The sequence below is a fragment of the Carettochelys insculpta genome, chromosome 8 (assembly GCF_033958435.1).
Source record: "Carettochelys insculpta isolate YL-2023 chromosome 8, ASM3395843v1, whole genome shotgun sequence".
NCBI classification, from domain to species: Eukaryota; Metazoa; Chordata; order Testudines; family Carettochelyidae; genus Carettochelys; species Carettochelys insculpta.
The window spans coordinates 23,480,768-23,501,798 of NC_134144.1; the positions used below are offsets into that span (position 1 = coordinate 23,480,768).

At 45.5% G+C, this 21,031-nt stretch overlaps 1 protein-coding gene across 9 annotated transcripts in view; it reads left to right on the top strand.

Moving 5' to 3' along the window:
• Positions 1 to 21,031, top strand: part of CALCRL (calcitonin receptor like receptor) — a 113,354-nt gene that overhangs the window by 65,927 nt on the left and 26,396 nt on the right. For all 9 annotated transcript variants that reach the window (XM_075002016.1, XM_075002019.1, XM_075002020.1 and 6 more), the window contains 2 exons: positions 182 to 294; positions 4,308 to 4,399. In XM_075002016.1, the coding sequence (XP_074858117.1) occupies positions 182 to 294; positions 4,308 to 4,399 (205 nt within the window). The remainder of the gene's footprint in view (positions 1 to 181; positions 295 to 4,307; positions 4,400 to 21,031) is intronic.

Consider the following 21,031-nt stretch of genomic DNA (forward strand, 5'->3'; position numbering starts at 1 on the left):
GGCTACCAAGTTCTTAGAAATCGTTTTAATATAAGAAAGCTCTTACTTTTCACACTAATAAAACTGTCCTTAGCAAGTTTTTGTACGCTATGAAATACTATATATGGAGAAATAGACATTGAGTATTGACTATTATTTTTGTTTACTTCCTTTTTTTCTTCCCCCTTTTGGTTGGCTAAAGAAAAAGTTACAAAGATTTGTGACCAAAATGGAAACTGGTTTAGACATCCTGAAAGCAACAGAACATGGACAAATTACACTCAGTGTAATCTCCATACACGTGAAAAAGTAAAGGTAAGAGAGGAATGCGTGTTGTTGTGGATGGAAGCTCGCTTGTAACAGTCTTGATGAAACTTCAGACTCCAGGAAAGCTGACAGTCACTAATACACTAGAGTTTTTTTTTTTCCCACAGCCTCTTTTATTTCCTTTATGATTGTCATACAATGTCTTTAGAAAGTGGGAGACCAAACTGTAGAGTCAACAAGAGAAGAACATATACCTAGCAATGTCAAAGGACTGGATTCTGACCTTACCAGACTTATGCCAGTGTGAAGTACACAATGTTATTCTTGGGCCACTTCTATGCTGCAAGCTAGGATGATGTATAAATGAGAGTACACAGGCAATGTAGGCACAGCTTTGCCATGCCAAGTACAAACCTACCAGAGCCCCATGGATAGTAAATTAGCTATGTCTCCACAGTCTGTGTCCTACTGTGGCCACAGTAGTGTTTCCACTTGAGCTAGTCTAATATGTGTGCGAAGAAAGACGGAATCTTTGCTCTGAATTTCTTCAGAGTTGAATTTCTTCAGGACTACCTGAAGTTGTGGACTACCCACAAGTTGAATAAAAAGGGCCAGAGCCCCAAAAATCTCCAAGATAGATTCAGTTCAGCTGAAAGGGATGTAGTTGCTTATATATATATATATATATATATATATCCATTCACAGTCTAGGCCACTACTGCTTTTCAAGTTCTATTCCATGGGCAGCTTACACTTCCATTATATTTTCCCATGTGTTAACTCGCCTTCCTTTCGACAGTTACTATTATATATAATAATATATTATATGTATAACCCTATTATGTATACAATTATATGATATAATATATATTATTATATATATGTATAATAGTAACTGTCAAAATGAAGGCGAGTTAACACATGGGAAAATATAATGGAAGTGTAAACTGCCCATGGAATTGAAGTTGAAAAAGCAGTAGTGGCCCAGACTGTGAATGAATTTAATGCTCAAAAGTGAGGTGATCAGTAGCAGTGGCTTGTACTAATATTGAAGGCACGTGACAATAACAATGTGTCTTTCTAGCATGTATCAAGATACAAAACAATCATTCTCACTGAAGATAGCTCAAAGTTTTCATGAGCACATCTGTTTCTTTAGTGCCTCAAATAAGGAAGCTGCATTTTCTAAATTAGTTTGTGAATTGAAGCAATGTCATAACTTGATTCTCCCTAAAATGTGACTGGAAATATAGACAATGCAATAAACCCTTGAGTTATTCAGGGGTTGTGTTTCTGCAACCCCTGTGTAACTCAAATTTTCATGCAAGTTGAGGGGAGATGGGAACCAGGCTGCAGCCTGGTTCCCAGCTCCCCTGGGCTTGCAGGAGCTGGGAAACTGACCAGCTTGGCAGAGCTGATCAGTTTCCTTGTTCCTAGAGTTGCAGGGAGTCGGGAACCAGGGGGCAGCTTGGGTTCCTGTCTTCCAGCCACTTGCAGGACCCGGGATATTCACTAGCTGGTCAGTTTCTCACATCCCGCAAACAGCAGGGAGCTGGGAAACAGGGAGCAGCCTGGCTCCCGGCTCCCCTCCACTTCTTGGAGCCAGGAGACTAACCAGGGCTTCTACCCTGCTCTGTTTCTTGTCTCTGCAAGTGGAGGGGAGCTAGTAGTCAGGTTGCCGCCTGGTTCCCAGATCCCTGCCTCTCCAGGGACTGGGATACCACTCCTGTCAGAGACAGCAGCCTGACTTGTGGCTGCCACTCCTGACAGGAGCAGGAAACCACTCCTGTCAGGGGCAGCAAGAGTTAGGCTGTTCCTCCTGACAAGAGCGGTTTCCCATTCCCGTCAGGGACAGCAGTTGCATTAACCTGAGACACGTGCAACTTGATTGCATGCATCTCGAGGGTTTACTGTATAAGTGGTTCCAAAGCCAGAGCTATCCAAGATCTTTTGTGTGAATAATGAGACATGCTAACTTTCATGAGATAGCTCTGCCAACACTCCTCAGCTCTTGCTTGTACAGGTTGAATCACTATAAACCATGACTCTGGTCTGGCAACATCCATGATCCAGCAGGACCAGGGATGTTCCTGGGCTGGAGAACTCCAGCAGCCAGGAACTGGGGGGCAGGGACATCTGGCCAGGAGTTCAGGTGGGATGACCATTGTTTCCAGCAGCATGGCGGGCATCACAGCTGAGGCTAGCACCCCAGCAAAGGCTGATAGCAGAGCTGGTTGGGAGATGACAGCAGCCAAAGCTGGGAGTTGCACTGGGCAGCAGGACTGGTGACCGGGTGGGCATTTGGGTAGCTGGGACCAGCAGATGACCTGGGAGAGCAGGCTGGCAGGGGTACTGGAACTGAAGTCTCCATTTCTGCAAACTCCCTCATTCAGGACCAGTGAGGTCCCAAGGGTGCTGGACCAGAGAGGTACAACCTGTATTATTATTCCATACAAAACCTACCTTAAAAGAATGTGCAGTTGCTTACTTAGTTGCACAAATGCTACGTGCATGAATGTGTAACATATTTTCATGCCTCACTCAGAAGGCAGATTAGGGGGTGCCCTCTGAGTCTGCTTAGTATGTGTTCCAAATTGCAGAGTCCTTCCTGCTGGAATGTTCTTTTAATGTTTTCAATAACATTTCCCAGCTTATTTTTAGGAAAGAATAAAAATAAAGAAATTTCATCACGTAGGATGATGCATCCCTGCCCTGTTCAATGAGACTTAATATATCACATGGAATTGTATTTACATTGATCCTGTACTGTTAACATCCTACACAATTGTCCCAGTAGAGCTGTGGTAAATATTCTAGGCCTAGGTTTTAACTGAGTCTATGGAAGTTGGGAATCTGCACTCCAGTGTGATGTCCTTGTCTTTTGGTGCGGTGGGAATTTCTCATCCCAGTTCCTCCCACAAAACCAAGTTATTTGTGCAGGATTTTGCCCATTTTACTTGCATCCTCATGCATGGAAAATGGGAGTAGGAAGAATTACTACATTGTAAGGGGTTTTTTTTGTTAAGTTTTGTTTTTGGTTTTGTTTTGTTTTGTTTTTGTGAGGCTAACTTCAATAATTGCATGTTTGTAACGCTGACCAGAAAGAATTAGAAAAACTCAATGGGGTCATGTTGTTTAGTGTGCTGCTTATTTCATATTATTAATGAAGATGCATCATATTTTACAAACTATTCCTTAAACTACTCTTTATAAGTATTTGTAGAATGTTTTCCTTCCTGCCCAATTTTTCAGTCATTTAATTCAGTTTGGTGAAGACAGCTTTAAGATAAGAGTTTGTTCTCAGCTATTTTTGAATTGTTATTAATTTATTTCACCCTTTTCTTGGAATGCTAACTGAAAGCTGAAGTACTAATATAGCAAATGTTTAGAAGGAAATATCTTTCAAGGGCTTAAAAAATGAACAGCTCCTAGTGTGGAAAGTCTTATATAAATGCATCTCACAGTTGGAGATACACATCTCCTAGAACTGGAAGGGACCTCTGGGTGTCATCTAGTCCAGTCCCCTGCCCTCTTGGCAGGATGGAGGACCACCCCGACGTCTATTTGCCCCAATCCCTAAATGGCCTCCTTGAGGACTGAACTCACAATGCTGGATTTAGTAGGCCAATGCTCAAACCACTGAGCTATCCCTCTCCCAATCTCAAAATGCTGTATTGTGGAGGAGAAGCATTATTTGATGAATCAGCCCTTAGCCATGATTTTCCCAGCAGAGTGACATAAATTGGTACAGCTATGTAAATGCACAGAAAAGACTAAGGAGTATCTATTCAAAATGACATATTAACTGATATATGGGTATTATACATGACTCCTGATAATGTTACATGCCATTTGGAGAGAGAATGTTCTGTGGCTTAGATTCCTCTTCGCGTTAATTACAGGACTTCTAGAACTGAGTCACTAATGAGCTAGAATATTTTTCATTGTCTGAATTAATTACAGCTGTTGAATATGCAAGAGAGGTCTGCTATCATGTGCTTTTATGAAGGACATGTTTTTGTTGCTAGTAATGTGTTTTTTCTTTTGTTACTTTATTGCAGACAGCACTGAATTTGTACTATCTGGCCATCATTGGGCACGGTCTTTCAATTGTATCACTTTTGATTTCCCTTGGCATATTTTTTTACTTTAAGTAAGTATATTTAAAAATGGTTTTGATTTTTTTCCACCAGGTTCATTTGTCTATAATAATCCTGGATAACCAGGCAATTTGAAATACATGATGCTGTACAGTTTTAATAAGGCTTGAATGAAGGATCCAAATTGAATATAGGGGTTTGGGTCATTGAATGTTTTAGTATTCAAAGGTATATCATATTGGGATGGAATATTCTCCTATTTTCCAGAAACCTAACCAGGTAAAGGCTAAGAGCAGGAATAAGAAGTAAATGGTTTTAAATATTATCTTCTGAAACTAGTGGCTGATTAAGGTGAATAATTCTGAAATGAAATACAGAATAATTAAGAAAATAATTAAGGATACCATTCCTTTTAATTATCTAAAGTAACTTAGTCCTATCTCTTGCTTTATACTCCACTCACTGCCTTCTTATCCACTTCTTTTCCTTCTTGGCATTGATTACAGGAATGTATACACCAAACTATGGATAGCACATATATCAGTAGTAATTGGTCAGAAAGTTTTTTTTTTTTTTTTTTTTACCGTCATATGACCAAATACTCAGTCACCCATCCTGGGTTTTACTGCAATCCTGAGGTATTATCAGGAAATGTCACTGGTTATCAATGCTTGGCCTGAAGTTCAGGATGGTGTCTGACTGGCCAATGGTGATCCTGGGAAATTCTCTCCTCTGGTCCTGCTGAGCTCACCCTCTAGTGTAATGAGCTAATAAGCACCACCGGACATACTACTACACTGTGGAACTACTCCACCTTAAAGCATTTGATGGCCTAGTTCAGAGGGACCAGAGGACATCCCTAGACCAACAGCTGAAGGAAGATGAGTATTAAAAAGCATAATACTCTAAATACCTAAGATATCTGAGATAAATCTCTGCTTCCAGATCAAGCCCAAACAGCCAGGTCTGTCTCGTCTTCCACCACCCTAAAACAAAGAGATGAAATAAAGTTCCTTTTCCATCTCTACTGCTAGTTTGAGGCTGCTATAGCCCTTATGGTGCTGTGACCACCTCCACGAGGAACAGTGGACAGTGAATCTGTGAACTATGAGATCTGTCTGTCGCTATGTCCTTCCTCTTGTATTCGAACCTTCAAATTTAGCTGCTTATGCCCTGCAAGGAGCAGCTGCAGAACTAAGGTTTCTGGCACATGAGATTTCCCTGTGCATCTTCCCAAGATTTTGAATGATGCATTAATCTGTAGTCCTAGAGATAGATAGGACAATGTAGGATTCTCACTATATAAGTTTTAAACATTTTAGCAGGTTTTGCCAGTCAGAAAGACAACACTGAAAAAGCAAATCAATAAGGGGGAACGAGGACTGCTGGAAAGCTCCAGAGGTCATGGAAATGGAAAGCGTATACTTAGAGAAGAGTCTGTGTTTGACAAGAAAATTTTCTTATTCTTTGAGCAAACTCCACTAGCTTCTAAGTCTGGATGATTCCAAAGTTTTAAAGACATGGACTGTGTCTAGACTATCTTCCTACTTCGAAAGGAGGATGGTAAGCAGTGTGTCGGGAGATTATTAAACATTTTGAGGAGTAAAGGGACTTCAAAGTTGCCCAGACACTTCGAAGTACCAGTGGGTTAGCCACGGCTACACTCAAGCTGGGGCTTAGAAGTTTAACACTTTGGAGTTGCCATGGGGGAGAATTAGCTTAAAGAAGTGCTGCATATGCAGTGCAGCACTTCATTAATAATCTCCCAATGCCCTACTTACCATCCTACCTTCGAAGTAGGGAGGTAATTTAGACAAGCTTATGGGTTTGTAAAGAACATTTATTTTTATTAGCTAAAACAAGAAAAAAAAATGGAGGACAAAGACCAAGTGCTTGCTATGAAGTATTTGAAAATAGGGAGAGGCTAGATTTTCTGTTTGTAGGAAGGATGATTTTAGGAAGAAAACTGATGGTTCTGCTCTCTGGACTTTTCTCTGATTCCTTAGCTTGCTAGAGAATGCAATTTGGTCACTGAGCATTAGGGAGCTGCTGGCAAGCAACATATCATATTTAGAATATAAAATCTAGGATGAAGAGCAGGAAGCTTAAATATGTAGCATATGAAATACGATTCATTGCATGACAAAGGCTGTATGTTAATGACATCAGATGTAAGCATGGCTCCATTGAAATCAATAGAAAAGCTTTCTTTGACTTCAAGAGAGCTGGGATTCTGTCAATCTCTGCTGATAATGGAATTGTTTGCTCTTTCTTGATGCTTCTTAATAAAGAGAGCTTGCCATGGTACCATCCTTTTGGAACCTCTGATGAATCCTCTCTGCTGTAGAATGAGTGTTCAGCCCTCTGAACACTTAGACATAAAAGCTATGTCTACACATAAGTGCCGTTTTGAAAGGACGAAAATCGAAGTTTGGCTTTCGAAAAAGCAGCCATTGAAAGAGAGCACCTGCCACCATTTTTCAGATCGGTGTTCCAATCTGCTCCTTCGAAGTGCCATCAAGGTCTTTTGAAAGAGAGCCTCCACACGGCTCCAAGCCCTTGTTTTTGAAAGAAGGGAGGCAGGAAACGCCGCAGATGGGGTCCCATGGCCGACAAGCCCTTCCGGGGCCACAGCCAGCCACCTCCTTTAAAGGGCCCATCCCTTTGCCCTCCCCTCCGCATGAGCCAAGTGCTGCCCAGGCTGTCCCAGCCTGGCAGAGCCCACTCGTGCCCACCATGGAGGCCTAGCAACAGCTCCTGCAGGAGGATGCCCTCATCATGGACGCCCTGCTGGCAGTGCTGTGCACCCTTGCCACAGCTGCACCCGAGCTCATCGGGTAGCTGCATGGTCCCCCCAGGGCCACAGGGCTCCCCCCACCAGGTCACCGCAGGGCGCCCTCCCGGGTGCCCCAATGCCTCTGGACCCACCCCAGCAGCACCAACTGGTGGAAGCGTTTAGTGCTAGGGGGGTGGGGCAAGGAAAGGTGGCTGTGGAACTTCCGCATGTCAAGGCAGATCTTTGACGAGATCTGCCACTGGCTCACCCCCGCACTCCAGCACCAGGACACCTGCATGCAGCCAGCCCTCACCCTGGAAAAATGGGTCGCGATTGCCATCTGGAAGCTGGCCGCCCCGGACTCCTATCGCTCTGTGGGACAGCAGTTCGGGATGGGCAAGGCCACCGTCAGGGCTGTAGTTACTAAGGTAAGGTGGGGCCGGGTGGGCGGCGGGGGCTGGGGCAAGGGGAACCCTCCCCTGCAAGGGGCCGGATGGGGCAGGGGCTGGACAGGAAGGGGTGGGGCTGCATGGGCCAGGGGCTGGATGGGAGGGGAGCAGAATGGGCCTGAGGTGGGGAGCAATGGCCACCACACCCACACTAGAGCATGTGTCCCCCTTCCCCCTCTGCAGGTCGTCAGGGCCATCAACGCGATGCTGCTCCATGGGGTCGTCTGCCTGGGGGATGTGGACGACACAGTCGCTGGCTTCCAGGACCTGGGCTTCCCGAACTGCATCAGCGCTTTGGATGGCACACACATCCCCATCCGTGCCCCACCACACAGCACCGGCCAGTACATGAACAGGAAGGGCAACCATTCGGTGATGCTCCAGGCCCTGGTGGACGCAAGGGGCCGGTTCACCGACCTCTATGTGGGCTGGGCCGGCTGCACCCATGATGCCCAGGTCTTCCGGAACTCTGGCCTCTGCCACCACATGGGGGCCGGCACCTTCATCCCCTAGAGGGAGATCCCCATGGCAGAGGACATCACCATACCGCTCTGCATGGTGGCAGATGCAGTGTACGCCCTGCCGCCATAGCTCATGAGGGCCTACACGGGACACCTCAACCCCACCTGGGAGACGTTCAATGAGCACCTCAACCATACCTGCAATGTGGTGGATTGGGTCTTCGGACGCCAAAAGGGGCAGTGGAGGTGTCTCCTCACATGGCTGGAGTTCAGGGTCCCCAACGTGCCACAGGCGGTGGGTGCCTGTTGCATCCTCCACAACATTGTGGAAGGAAAGGGGGACACCTATGTCCCCGGGGGGGGGGCCTCCAGCTGGCGCTGTCTATGAGCAGCCAGGTGCTGCCCCCATCCGCAAGGCCCACCAGGACAGCCACGGCATTCGGGAGGCCCTCAGGCAGGCCTCCGCCGATAGCCAATTCTGACCTGCATGCACGCCCACATCCCACGCACATCCATCATCCACCTTCCCTGCCACCCCCACCAGCACCACACCTGCACATCCATCAGCCACCGAGGAGCACAGCAGGGAGTGGTGAATAATAAAGAAACATTTATATAACTGGGGTGTTCATAAATAATATGTACGGGGGAAACCTAACTTGAAGGGGGGAACCTAACTTGGAGGGGGACGAGGTGCTCATTCTGGGGCAGGGGTGGTGGGCCGCAAACCCTGTCGGCCTCTGGAGCCCCTGACCCCCCAGTGTGGGGTCCCTGGCCGGGGGGTAGGGAGACGGTAGCACCGGTAAATATTGCCGGCCGGTGGGCCTGGTGGGGGCGGAGGGGGCAGGCTTGGTGGAGGCAGGGCCAGCAGAGGGAGACGCCCGGGGGGCGGGGGGCCAGGAGGTGGACCACAGTGTCCGTGTGCTCCTGCACAGCATGGCCAATGCCCTCAAGGGTGTCCAGCAGTCTATCCCAGGCCGCCCTCCGCCACTCCATATTGGCCCAGGTGAGCTGAACGTGCTCCTTGGCCACCTCAGCTTGGTGCTGGGTGGCTGGGTCTTTCTTGGCCCTCCGGGGGGCCCTCCGGCCACAGCCCTGATGGTGCGCTGCCTGGGGTGGAGTCTGGACACCTCCAATGGCTGCGGGCAGGCTCTCCGGGATGAGGGACGGCATGGGGCTCTCCTGGCCCACAGATGGTGTGGCTGTGTGGAGAGGAGGAGAGCATGTCAGTAGTGTGCCCCAGATGGAAGGTACTCCGCTGTGGCCTACCTGCTTGAGCCTACCCCATGGGGCCCCTGACCCCCTCCAGGGAGCACTAATCGGCCCCGCCCCGGGACTGGGCTCCCAGTCTGGGTGTGATTCCAGGGGTGTCTCCTGCAGGTGGCCCTTCCTGGCCTGCGGTGCATGGGCCCCGGGTGCCATCCGGCACCGACCAGCCGCCACCCCTGTGCGGCTTACGGTCCTGTCCACTGGAGGGGTGCAGGGCCTCACTGGTGTAGCACCGCGGGATGCTGCATCCCATGTGGGGGCTGGCCTATGTGCGGCCTGGGACCACCGGTTCCGTGTGCAGGCACCTAGACGTTGCGTCGCCCCCACTCTGTGAAGTAGGTGTGCACCCTCCCTGGACGTATCTGAGGGTCCCTCGGCAACGTCTGGAGATGTCCGGCCTTTGGTCACCTGGCTGGAGGAGCGGGAGGGGATCACGATGGTGAGCTCCCCCTCCTCACTCGACCAGTCCGTGGTCCCCTCGCCCTGCTGGGTCCCCGATCCGGGCTGCTCCTCCTCCTCCTCCAGCTGCAGCTCCTCCCTGGAGGTGTCCAGGCAAGCCACGGGGGGTGAACTCTCCTGGGGACCCAGGATGCTCCGTAGCTCCCTGTAGAAGGGGCATGTTGCTGATCCTGCCTCAGAGCATCCGACCTGGTCCCTGGCCCAGGCATATCCCTGGCGCAGCTCTTTTACTTTGGAGCGTACCTGCTCCACAGTACGGTCCGGGTGGCCCCTGGTTTGGAAGCCCATTGCCAGGTGGCCGAAGGCTGTGGCATTGCACCGCTTCATGCCCTCTGACGTCCCGTCAGAGGCCGAGGAGGTCCTGCAGTTCCCGCTCCATCCAGGAGGGGGCCCTTTTCTTTTCTCCTCCAGGAGCCTTGCAGGGGCTCAGAATGGGGGCCATGGGGCTCGCGGGCGGGGGGGGGGGCGGGGGCTGGCTGCTTGCCATGGGGGCACTGGAGCGTCAGGCTGGAGTGCATGTGCACGCTGCTCCTAGCATGCTCTCAGCTTCCTGCCACGGGTTTCCTGCATGTGTGCGGCTTTAAGGCAGCCGAACACAGGGACCATAGAGTCCCGCTGCTGCCAGCTGGAGCGGCCCCTCGCTCCAGCTGATCGGTGCCATGGCGGACCTGTATTTCAAAAGAGCAGACTGTGGAGCTTCTACATGTGTACTCTTTCAATTTATTATTTCGAAAGGGATCAATCTTCCTGACACAGGATCGGGGTTCGGATTTTGAAGTCTGCGCTCCGTTCTTTCGACTTTCGCAAGACAGGTTTACATATGTGGATGCTCCTCCTGCTCTTTCGAAAAAGGTCCATTTATTTCAAAGTCTTTTGCACATGTAGACACAGCTAAATACTTTAAGCCCAGAATGAACCATCATGATCATCAACAGTAATCTTCTGTACATTATAGATCACAGAATCTCACCCACTTACTGCTGTAATAGACTTATAACCTCTTATTGAGTTATTCAAGTCCTGCACTCATGATTTAAATATTTCAATTTACAGAGAATCCACCATTTGCACTCGCTTAAACTAAGGCTCAGAAGCAATTAAAAACATAATTAATTGCGAGATTAAAAAATGAATCGCAATAAATTGCAGTTTCGATTGCTCTGTTAAACAGAGCCATCATACTCCTGTTCAACTCCTTTTACTGAGTTAGGTGAGCTTCCTTCAGCTGAGCAATTCCTTGTTTCCAACAGAGGCAGGGTTTTATCTTAGGGATTCCACAAGTGGCAAGGAAGAGAGGCTGATGCACGAAGCTGAGCTTGCCAGGCCCCTGTTCTCTATGGGATACCAGCTAACTGAAGGAGGGCATTGGGAGACAGTACAATGGGGGTCAGTCCCTGGAATAAGGGGCATAGATTGGGGGCAGGGAATTGGTGGTCCCCAGAATGAGGGACTAGCCATAAGTGTTGGGGGATTGTGGGGTCAGGATCACTCCCTTTTCACTGGTGCTGGGAGAGGAGTTACTTTTTCTTCTCTGCTCTTCCCAGCCTGTCGTGATGGCTTGAGTTACTACACCTGTTAGGCTCCTCCACAAATGATGTGGCCCTCCCTGCTCCGAGCTATGTGATTAATATGTTAAGAAAATTAATGAGTTAATTGTTAATAGACATAGAAACCTGAAAATGACCCATGCTGCAGAGGAAGCCAAACAGAAACCACAGGATCTCTGATAAGCTGACCGAGGAGCATCCACATCCCTCTTGTAATTGGGGGGGAAGGGCAGCATTGGACACAATATTTCAGATGTGGCCTCACCATTGCCAAATAAAGGGGAATAGTCACTTCCCTAGATCTGCTGGAAATTCTCGGATTGCCTGCACCCCAAATCTGCCCTTAGCCTTTTTGGCAAGAGCACACTGTTGACTCAGAGGCAGCTTTTTATCCACTGTAATCCCCAGATCTTTTTCCAACAAACTGCTGCTTAGCTAGTTGGTCCCCAGGCTGTAAGAGTGGTGGGGATTCTTTGTTCCCAGGTGTAGGACTCTTCACATGTCTTTGCTGAACTTCATCAGATTTCTTTTGGCCCAATCCTCCAATCTATCTAGGTCATGCTGGACCCTAACCCTACCGTTCAGTGTATTTAACTCTCCCACTAGTTTCATATCACTCACAAACGTGCCGAGGATGCAGTCCATCCCTTCATCTGGGTCATTAACAAAGATGTTGAATAAAAATGGCCCAAGAACCGACCTTGGGGGCATTCCACTTGTTACCAGCCACCAACCAGATAGCAAGCTATTGACCACTACTCATGTAGCCTGATGACCTAGCCAGCTTTCTATCCAACTTGCTGTCCATTTATCCAAACCGTACTTTAACTTACTGGAAAGAATACTGTTGGAGACCATAACAAAGGCTCTGCTAAAATCAAGGTATATCACATCCAGTCCCTTCCCCATATCCACAGAGCCAGTTTCCTCATCATAGAAGGCAATCAGTTTGATTGGGCATGACTTGCCCATGGTGAATCCATTTTGACTATGCCTGATCCCTTTCCCTTCTCCCAAGTGCTTCAAATGGATTCCTGGAGTATCAACTCCATGATTTGTCTAGAGACGGAGGTGGGTCTGGGTGGTCTGTAGTTCCCCAGATTCTTCTTTTTCTTCCCGTTCTTGAAAGATGGGCACTACAGATGCATTTTTCAAATTGTCTGGGGCCTCCCCCCATTGCCACATGTTTCAAAGATAATGACCAATGGCTCCACAATCACATCAGCCAATTCCTTCAGCACCCTCTGATGCATTAGCTCCCACCCCATGGATCTGTGTATGTGCAGCTTTTCTAAGTAGCTCTTAACCTTTTCTTTTCCATTCTGAGGGCTGCCCACCTCCTTCCCATACTGTGCTGCCTAGTGCAGCATTCTGGAATTGGAGCTTGTCAGTGAAGACAAAGGCAAAGAATGCATTGAGTACTTCAGCTTTTCCCATATCGTCTGTCAGGATACCTCCCTGATTCATACCTTCCCTGGCCACCTTCTTAATGCTAACATGCCTGTAGAAACCATTCTTTTTCCCTTTCATGTTCCTTGCTGGCTGCAATCCCAGTTGAGCTTTGGCCTTCTTGATTACATACCCCTGCATGCTCAAGCAATATATTGATACTCTTAACTACCCTGTCCATGCTTCCACTACTTGTAACCTTCCATTTTGTGTTTAAGCTCATCAGAGATTTCATTGTTAAGCCAAGCTAGTTGTCTACCATATTTACTTTTCTTGCTGCGCATCAGGATGGTTTGCTCCTGCACTCTCAGTAAGGCTTCTTTAAAATACAGCCAGCTCTCCTGGTCTCCTGTCCTTCTCATGTTAGTGTCCCAAGGAATCCTGCTCATCAATTTCCTGAGGGAGTCAAGCTCTATTTTTCTGAAGTCCAAGTTCTCTGTATTGCTGCTCTCATTTCTTCCTTTGGTCAGGATCCTGAAATTGACCATCTCATGACCACTGCTTTGCAGGTTGCTACCCACATCTACCTCCCCTATGAAATCTTCCCTGTTTGTGAGCACCAGGCCCCTGAGTCTGAGCATGGCCCCTGATTGGTTCCTTTGGCACTTGTACCAGGAAGATGTCCTCACCTTTCTCCAAAAACTTCCTGGATTATCTGAGTGCTTCTGTATTTGTCATCCAACAGATATCAGGGTGATTGATATCACCTATGAGAACCAAGGTCTGTGATCTGAAAACTTCTGTTAGTTGTGTGAAGAAAGCCTTGTCTATTCAATCCACCTGGTCTGGTGGTCTATAGCAGACACCAACCCATGATATCACCCTTGTTGCTCCTACATCTAACCTTAACGTAAAGACTCTCAACAGGTGCGTCTCCCATTTTATATTGGAGCTCTGAGAAATCATACTGATCTCTTACACATGGTGTAATTCCACCACCTTCTCTCCCTTGGCCTGTCCTTCCTGAACAGTTTATACTGTAAAAATCAATCTTCTTAATGAAGTGGATTGTGGCAGACTAATCTAATCTACCTGTAAAATCATTCTGTAATTTATCCCAGTTACTGTTTACCTTTGTGTACGTAACTACTTTCTCTTTCAACATTTTTCCAAGACTTTCCTACTGTGAGTAATCTCATCAAAGACAGCAGAGCTAATTAGAGTAGAAAACACAACACCTATTAATTGTTGTTTAATGATACATATGAAATTTTAGGAGGTTGATTAAAAGCTATAATCTCTCTCTCTCTCTCTCTCATATCTTTTCAATTTTGGATAAATCTTATCCGTTAGTTGGTTGATCTGTTCCTTGGAAACAGGGGGGGATGATCCAAAGTCTTTGAAAAGATGTCTGTTCACTTCATTTGGTCTGGGTTAGGTTGGTAAGGGGTGTGTTTGACTGGCAATTATATGTGGTACTAACTTTTAGCTATGTCCAACTAAATACAGTGACCGTCTAAAACAATTATATTCTTTTCAAGAATTAAACTAAGTTTTTCAAAACTCTCTAGTAGTTTTTGGTGTATCAGCATCTGAGACACCATAAAGCAGGGATGCACAAAAAGTGGCCTGAGGCTAGATACAGTTAGCCAGTTTCCTGACAGAGGCAAATGCTGACAAACCACAGCTGGCCTGCAAACCACTTTTTGACTGCCCCTACTACTCCACCATTGCTGGTCCTAAGCCCGGATGAAAAAGGAGGAAGGTTGGACATTGGGCTAGCAACCCGATCCCGTAAAACCTATCAATCGCTACAGAAACAACAAGTGCAACCAAACAAAATAAACAAAACCTAATTCAGCACGAAGGTATCAGCTCTTTCTCTATGATGGCACTAAATGAAAGCCAAAAGGAAATTCAGTGCCTGATGCAGAGCTCGATTGTAAGTGCCAAAACCACGACGAAAGTCAGAACCTGGAACGTACGAACATTATACCAGTGTGGAAAGCTAGCGCAGTTACTTCGCGAATTTGACAGCTACCGAATGGACATTCTAGGGGTTAGCGAGATGAGGTGGTTAGGAGGTGACAGGATACTCAGTGACGGAAAGACCATTCTATATTCTGGAAATGATGACCAACATGTGCACGGTGTAGGTCTGGTACTCGGCAATGATGTAACGCAGGCATTAATTGGATGGAAGCCCGGGAATGAGAGCATTATCACAGCAAGGTTCCAGTCAAGGCAAGCAAAGACTACCGTGATTCAAGTATATGCACCGAGGATTCCGATGAAACCAAAAAAGGCTCATTTTATGACCTGCTGCAAGACACTATCAGTGGTGTCCCCAGTCATGACCTGAGGCTACTTATTTGTGATATGAATGCACAAATAGACAGCAAAAGACAAGGATGGGAACACGTGATTGGCCCATATGGATCAGCGACACAAATGAGTGATAATGGAGAGCGCCTACTGCTGTTCTGTAGTATGAATAACTTGTGTATTGGAAACACCTATTTCGCACACAAAAATATTCATAAGAAAACATGATGGTCTCCTGATGGCATAGCTAACAACGAAATCGACTATCTCTGTATCAGCAAGCGCTGGTGATCAGTGCTGTTAGATGCAAGAGTGTAAAGTGGAGCCGATATTGGATCAGGCCATCGTCTTCTGATGGCATTGCTTTGCCTTCGCTTAAAAAGAAAAAGAGAGGGGCAACCAATCCAGTCCTTTGCAGTTGAAAAGCTGAGAGATCAGGCCATGGCTGAACAGTACAAGCTCGAACTCAAGAATGAGTTCCAACAAATGCATCGTGAAAATGAACTCGAAGACTAGTGGATGCAGTTCAAACAAGCAGTGACTAAGAGTGCAGAAGAGACGATTGGCCAGAGAAGAGGCACGCAAAAAGAATGCTGGATACAAGACAGAACCTGGAAACTGATAGATGAGCGTAAAATCGCTAAACAGCATAGAGACCAGGCAAAATCGCCAAATGAGATAGCAGAGGCTATTGCAAAGTACCAATTGCTGGATCGTCAAGTTAAGAAAAGCTGTTGGTCTGACAAAAAAGAATGGTTGGAACGTAAGGGTGCTGAAGCGGAAGAAGCATCTAAGAAATGTGACACCAAGATGCTGTATCGTATTGTCCGAGAATTAACAGGTGCAAGATGCAATTCCAATGCTTCTATCAAGGATAAGAACAGGAAGATGTTACTTAGTAAAGAACAGCAAGGTGCACACTGGATAGAGCACTTCAAAGAGATATTAAACCAGCCAGCTCCAGCCACAACCTACGATTTTAGTAATTCCAATCCTTCTGACGAACTAGAAATAGACCTAAGTGTGATCAAATTTGAAGAAACTGATAAAGCCATTAGATTGCTGCAGAATAACAAAGCTGCTGGTCTTGACCAAATAAGGGCTGAATTACTAAGGTATGGGGGCAACAGTGTCGTGAAAAAACTAACGGGGTTGTTGAATGCATGCTGGCACGCAGAGTGTGTCCCAAGTGATTGGAGGAAGGGAGTGATTGTTACAGTACCAAAAAAGGGGAATGTCACCGATTGTAGTAATTGGAGAGGCATTACGCTCCTATCAGTCCCGGGCAAAGTGTTTTGTATTGTCCTGCTCAGGAGGCTTCTGGCCTCAGTGGATAATACACTGCAGGAGGACCAGGCTGGATTTCGGTGCGGACACTCATGCAGCAAGCAAATTTTCATGTTGCGCAACATCATTGAACAGAGTATTGAATTTCAATGGCCGCTGTCAATAAACTTTATCGATTTCAAAAAGGCGTTTGACAGCGTACATAGAAAGTCATTGTGGAACATAGTACATAGTTATGGTATCCCTCAGTGCTACCTCAACACCTTCCAAAATCTCTACCTAAACTCCCGTTGCTGTGTGAGGACCGATAGTGGTATGACTGATTTCTTCAATATTGACTCTGGTGTGCGGCAAGGGTGTGTTCTATCACCATTCTTGTTCCTTTTGGCTGTGGACTTCATTATGAGGAAAGCAATGTGCAGGACGAATTTTGGTATCTATTGGGAAAACCAGTGCCGGCTCACAGATCTGGACTTCGCCGACGATATTGCACTGCTTGCAGAAACGGGCGAATGCTTGCAGAACGTGACAACAAGTTTAGAAAAAGAAGCAGGTAAAGTTGGGTTGAGGATAAACAGCAATAAAACAAAGGTGATGCGGATCGGAAAAGCTCAGGCAAACATGCCAATAGTGCTCGAAACTCAGTCCTTAGAAGATGTCCGGCGGTTCACCTATCTTGGCAGCACTCTGTCCGATTATGGGGATGTCGAGGCAGATGTCAACTGCAGAATCGGGAGAGCCTCGGCAGTGTTCCAAAGACTATGCCCAATATGGTCTGCGTCAACAATTGGCCTTGCTACAAAGCTTCGACTCTATAGCACTGTTGTCATGTCCACTGCAATCTAGGCCAGCAAAACATGGAAAAACACTGCAATAATATCACATAAGCTGAATGTGTTCCACCAATGATGTCTGCATAAGATCCTTGGTGTTACCTACATCGATCGCATTACTAGTGAAGAGATTCTTCGAAGATGTGGTCTGCGGAGACTGCAGGATGTTGTGGCAGAGCGTAGATTACGTCTTGCTGGACACATCTTGCGTCTTTCAGATATTCTTCATCCAAAGCTAGCAATGCGATGGACACCAGCTAAAGGAAAGAGAAAGAGGGGAAGACCACTGAAAAAGTGGCAAAGCACAGTTAAAGAAGACTTTCGAACATTGGTATAGTGTGGGAAGAAGCGGAAACAGTGGCATCAGACCAAAATCTCTGGAGAGCACTTGTTGCCCGATGTGCCCAGACGCACAGGTGGACCTAAGTCTAAGTCTGCCAAGAGGATTATGATTTTCAGAGGCTAGGGGCTCAGCATGTTCAGCAATTATAGACCGATAAGTTTAACATCAGTACCAGGCAAATTAGTAGAAACACTAGTAAAGAGTAAAATTGCAAGGCACATAGAAGAGCACGAATTGTTGGGCAAAAGTCAGCATGGTTTCTGCAGAGGGAAGTCGTGTCTAACTAATCTATTAGAATTCTTTGAAGGGGTTAATAAACATGCGGACAAGGGGCACCCAGTGGACATAATATACCTAGATTTCCAGAAAGCCTTTGACATGGTCCCACACCAAAGGCTTTTATGTAAATTAGGTGGTCATGGGATAGGAGGAAAGGTCCTTTCATGGATCGGGAATTGGTTAAAAGACAGAAAACAAAGGGTGGGAATAAATGGTAAATTTTCACAATGGAGGAGGGTAACTAGTGGTGTTCCCCAGGGGTCAGTCCTGGGACCGATCCTGTTCAACTTGTTCATCAATGATCTAGAAAATGAGGTAAGCAGTGAGGTGGCCAAGTTTGCAGATGACACCAAGTTGTTCAGGACAGTCAAAAGCAAAAGGGATTGTGAAGAACTACAAAAAGATCTCAGCAAACTGAGTGATTGGGCAGCAAAATGGCAAATGAAATTTAATGTGGGTAAGTGTAAGGTAATGCATGTTGGAAAAAATAACCCAAATTACACGTACTACATGATGGGGTCAAATTTAGCTACGACAGATCAGGAAAGGGATCTTGGAGTTATAGTGGATAGTTCTCTGAAGACATCCACACAGTGTGCAGCGGCAGTTAGTAAGGCAAATATGATGTTAGGAATTATTAAAAAAGGGATCGATAATAAGACAAAAGATATCATACTTCCCCTATATAAAACTATGGTACGCCCACATCTTGAGTACTGCGTGCAGATGTGGTCTCCTCACCTCAAAAAAGATATATTGGCATTAGAAAAGGTTCAGAAAAGGGCGACTAAGATGATTAGGGGCTTGGAAAGGGTCCCATATGGGGAGAGGCTAGAGACACTGGGACTTTTCAGTTTGGAAAAGAGGCGATTGAGGGGCGATATGATAGAGGTATATAAAATCATGAATGGTGTGGAGAAAGTGAATATAGAAAAATTATTTACCTTTTCCCATAATACAAGAACTAGGGGACACCAAATGAAATTGATGGGTAGTAGGTTCAAAACTAATAAAAGGAAATTTTTCTTCACACAGCGCACAGTCAACCTGTGGAACTCCTTGCCCGGGGAGGCTGTGAAGGCCAGGACTCTATTAGGGTTTAAAAAAGAGCTTGATAAATTTTTGCAGGTTAGGTCCATAAATGGCTATTAGCCAGGGATAAAGTATGGTGCCCTAGCCTTCAGAACAAGGGCAGGAGATGGATGGCAGGAGATAAATCACTTGATCATTGTCTTCTGTTCTCCTTCACTGGGGCACCTGGCATTGGCCACCGTCGGCAGATGGGATGCTGGGCTCGATGGACCTTTGGTCTGACCCAGTATGGCCATTCTTATGTTCTTATGTTCTTATGTAGGTCCCCTTATGTGACGTTTTCAGCTAGGCACTCAATCATTAGGTACTTGGAAATCTTACCCTCAAATCATTCTTCTGCTTCTTGTGAAGACTATGAATTTGTACATGAGTCTGGCTTGTAATTTTTCAGAAAGGACAATGTAACTTTTGGAATTTTTTGAAAATTTGTTCCTGTTGAATAAAATAAACTGATGAAGAACTTGTGAGCGTCCATCAGTTGTTTCACTTGGCCAAGAGAGGATTTTACAGTTGTTCCAGAACTTATAGTGCATTGTAACAGATTAAAAATCAAATGCTGTGAAAAAAATGTTTTGGGATTGATTTTTTAAACAAACTTGGATGAGATCTGAAACCACAATCATAATAAAGCTTGATTTTCACTGTTTAAAATATGATATCCAAATCAATATAATCTCAGCTTGTGGCAACACTACCAGTGTCTACAGCAAAGGGAGGTGGTTTGCGTTGCTACTATTGAAGTAAATTGTAGGAATGTTATGTTTGTCTAATTCTTTAATGCAATGGTTTCTATAGTAGAAATACCCTATATCCTTTAAGAAGGACAAAGAAAAATCCAGACCTGCAAACCGCAGTTACTAGCCTATGTTATGAAAGCAAATTACAAAATTTAAAGAGAGCTGAAGAAAGACCTGTACAAGATGTTCTCATGGGATGCATGCCCTGATCCTGTATAATATTTTTAATTCTAGGATATGTTTTTAATTGGCTGATATTTGTTTAGGTAGTTCATAACTTTAACCGATAGCAGTTTTTGTTGTATGGAAGTGTATTTGGAACATATCATTTCCAAAATATTCATGCTTTGAGTGGAAACACTGTTACTTATATGATATCTGCTGAACTGCATGTTCATTAAAGTTTGTTAAAGATGGTTGGAAAAAAAACCTTGGTTTTCAGCTGAAAAATCAACACTTTTGGAGAAGGCATACACTTTCTGCAAATCTTTCATTCAGTCAAACCCCAAGAAGTTTTAGGCTTTTGAGAAAAAGTGTAAGTTTTCCATGGAGAAAAGTATTTTAAAAAAAAATACTTTATTGAACTGCAATCCGGCAGATATCATAGGGGAAACAATGAGTTTGCAAGTTTTAGCTAGACCTAAATATTTTTTTTATTTTCTGTGTGAAAAATATGACATAAGCATAGTTTTTGTGTAAACTGATTACCTTAAAATTTACTGAAATCTTTTGGATTCTAAATACAGAACTCGAGCCTCTTGAGCCTCAAGTTGCACTTATGACTGCCCAATGCAACTTATCCTGTTTCAGCTTGCTGGTTCTCCCATGGATCTAAGCTGATAACATTCAAACACTGAACTTGTGTGTTGTGTGAACAGGGTGCATACAGCAGGTGCAGCATTGGAAGGGGATCTGTGAGATAAAGGCAAAGGGTTTGAGTTCACATTGATCCTCTAGAAGTAACCCACACACAGCTTATTTGTGTGTCATAAACTACTTGATAAGCCAGCACTTCAGCTAGAGTTACAATAAAGAGGAGGCACCAAAAGGACAGGGCAAATGACAGCTTAAAAATGCAACAGAAACAGGGAGGGAGAGAAAAGGTTTGTGGAAAGCACGAGAGGGAAAAATAACTTTAGATACAGAAACACAGAGATTGCTGCACTGCCTCAGACCTGTGGTCTGTGTCTCATTGCTATCTCCAACAATAGCCAGCAGTGGATGCTTCAGAAGATGCTCACAGTAGCCAGATGTGAAACAATTTGCCTCTCTTGAAGGATTGGTTCAAACCCTAAAGCAGATGGTTTTATATCCCTTCCAAAAAAACTTAATTATCTGTTATAACTCTGGATAGTCTTGTTGTGTATATAAATTCTATATAAATTTTGATTTTTGTTAAATTTTTGGCAGTGAGTATTCCAGAGCCATGTTATAGATTG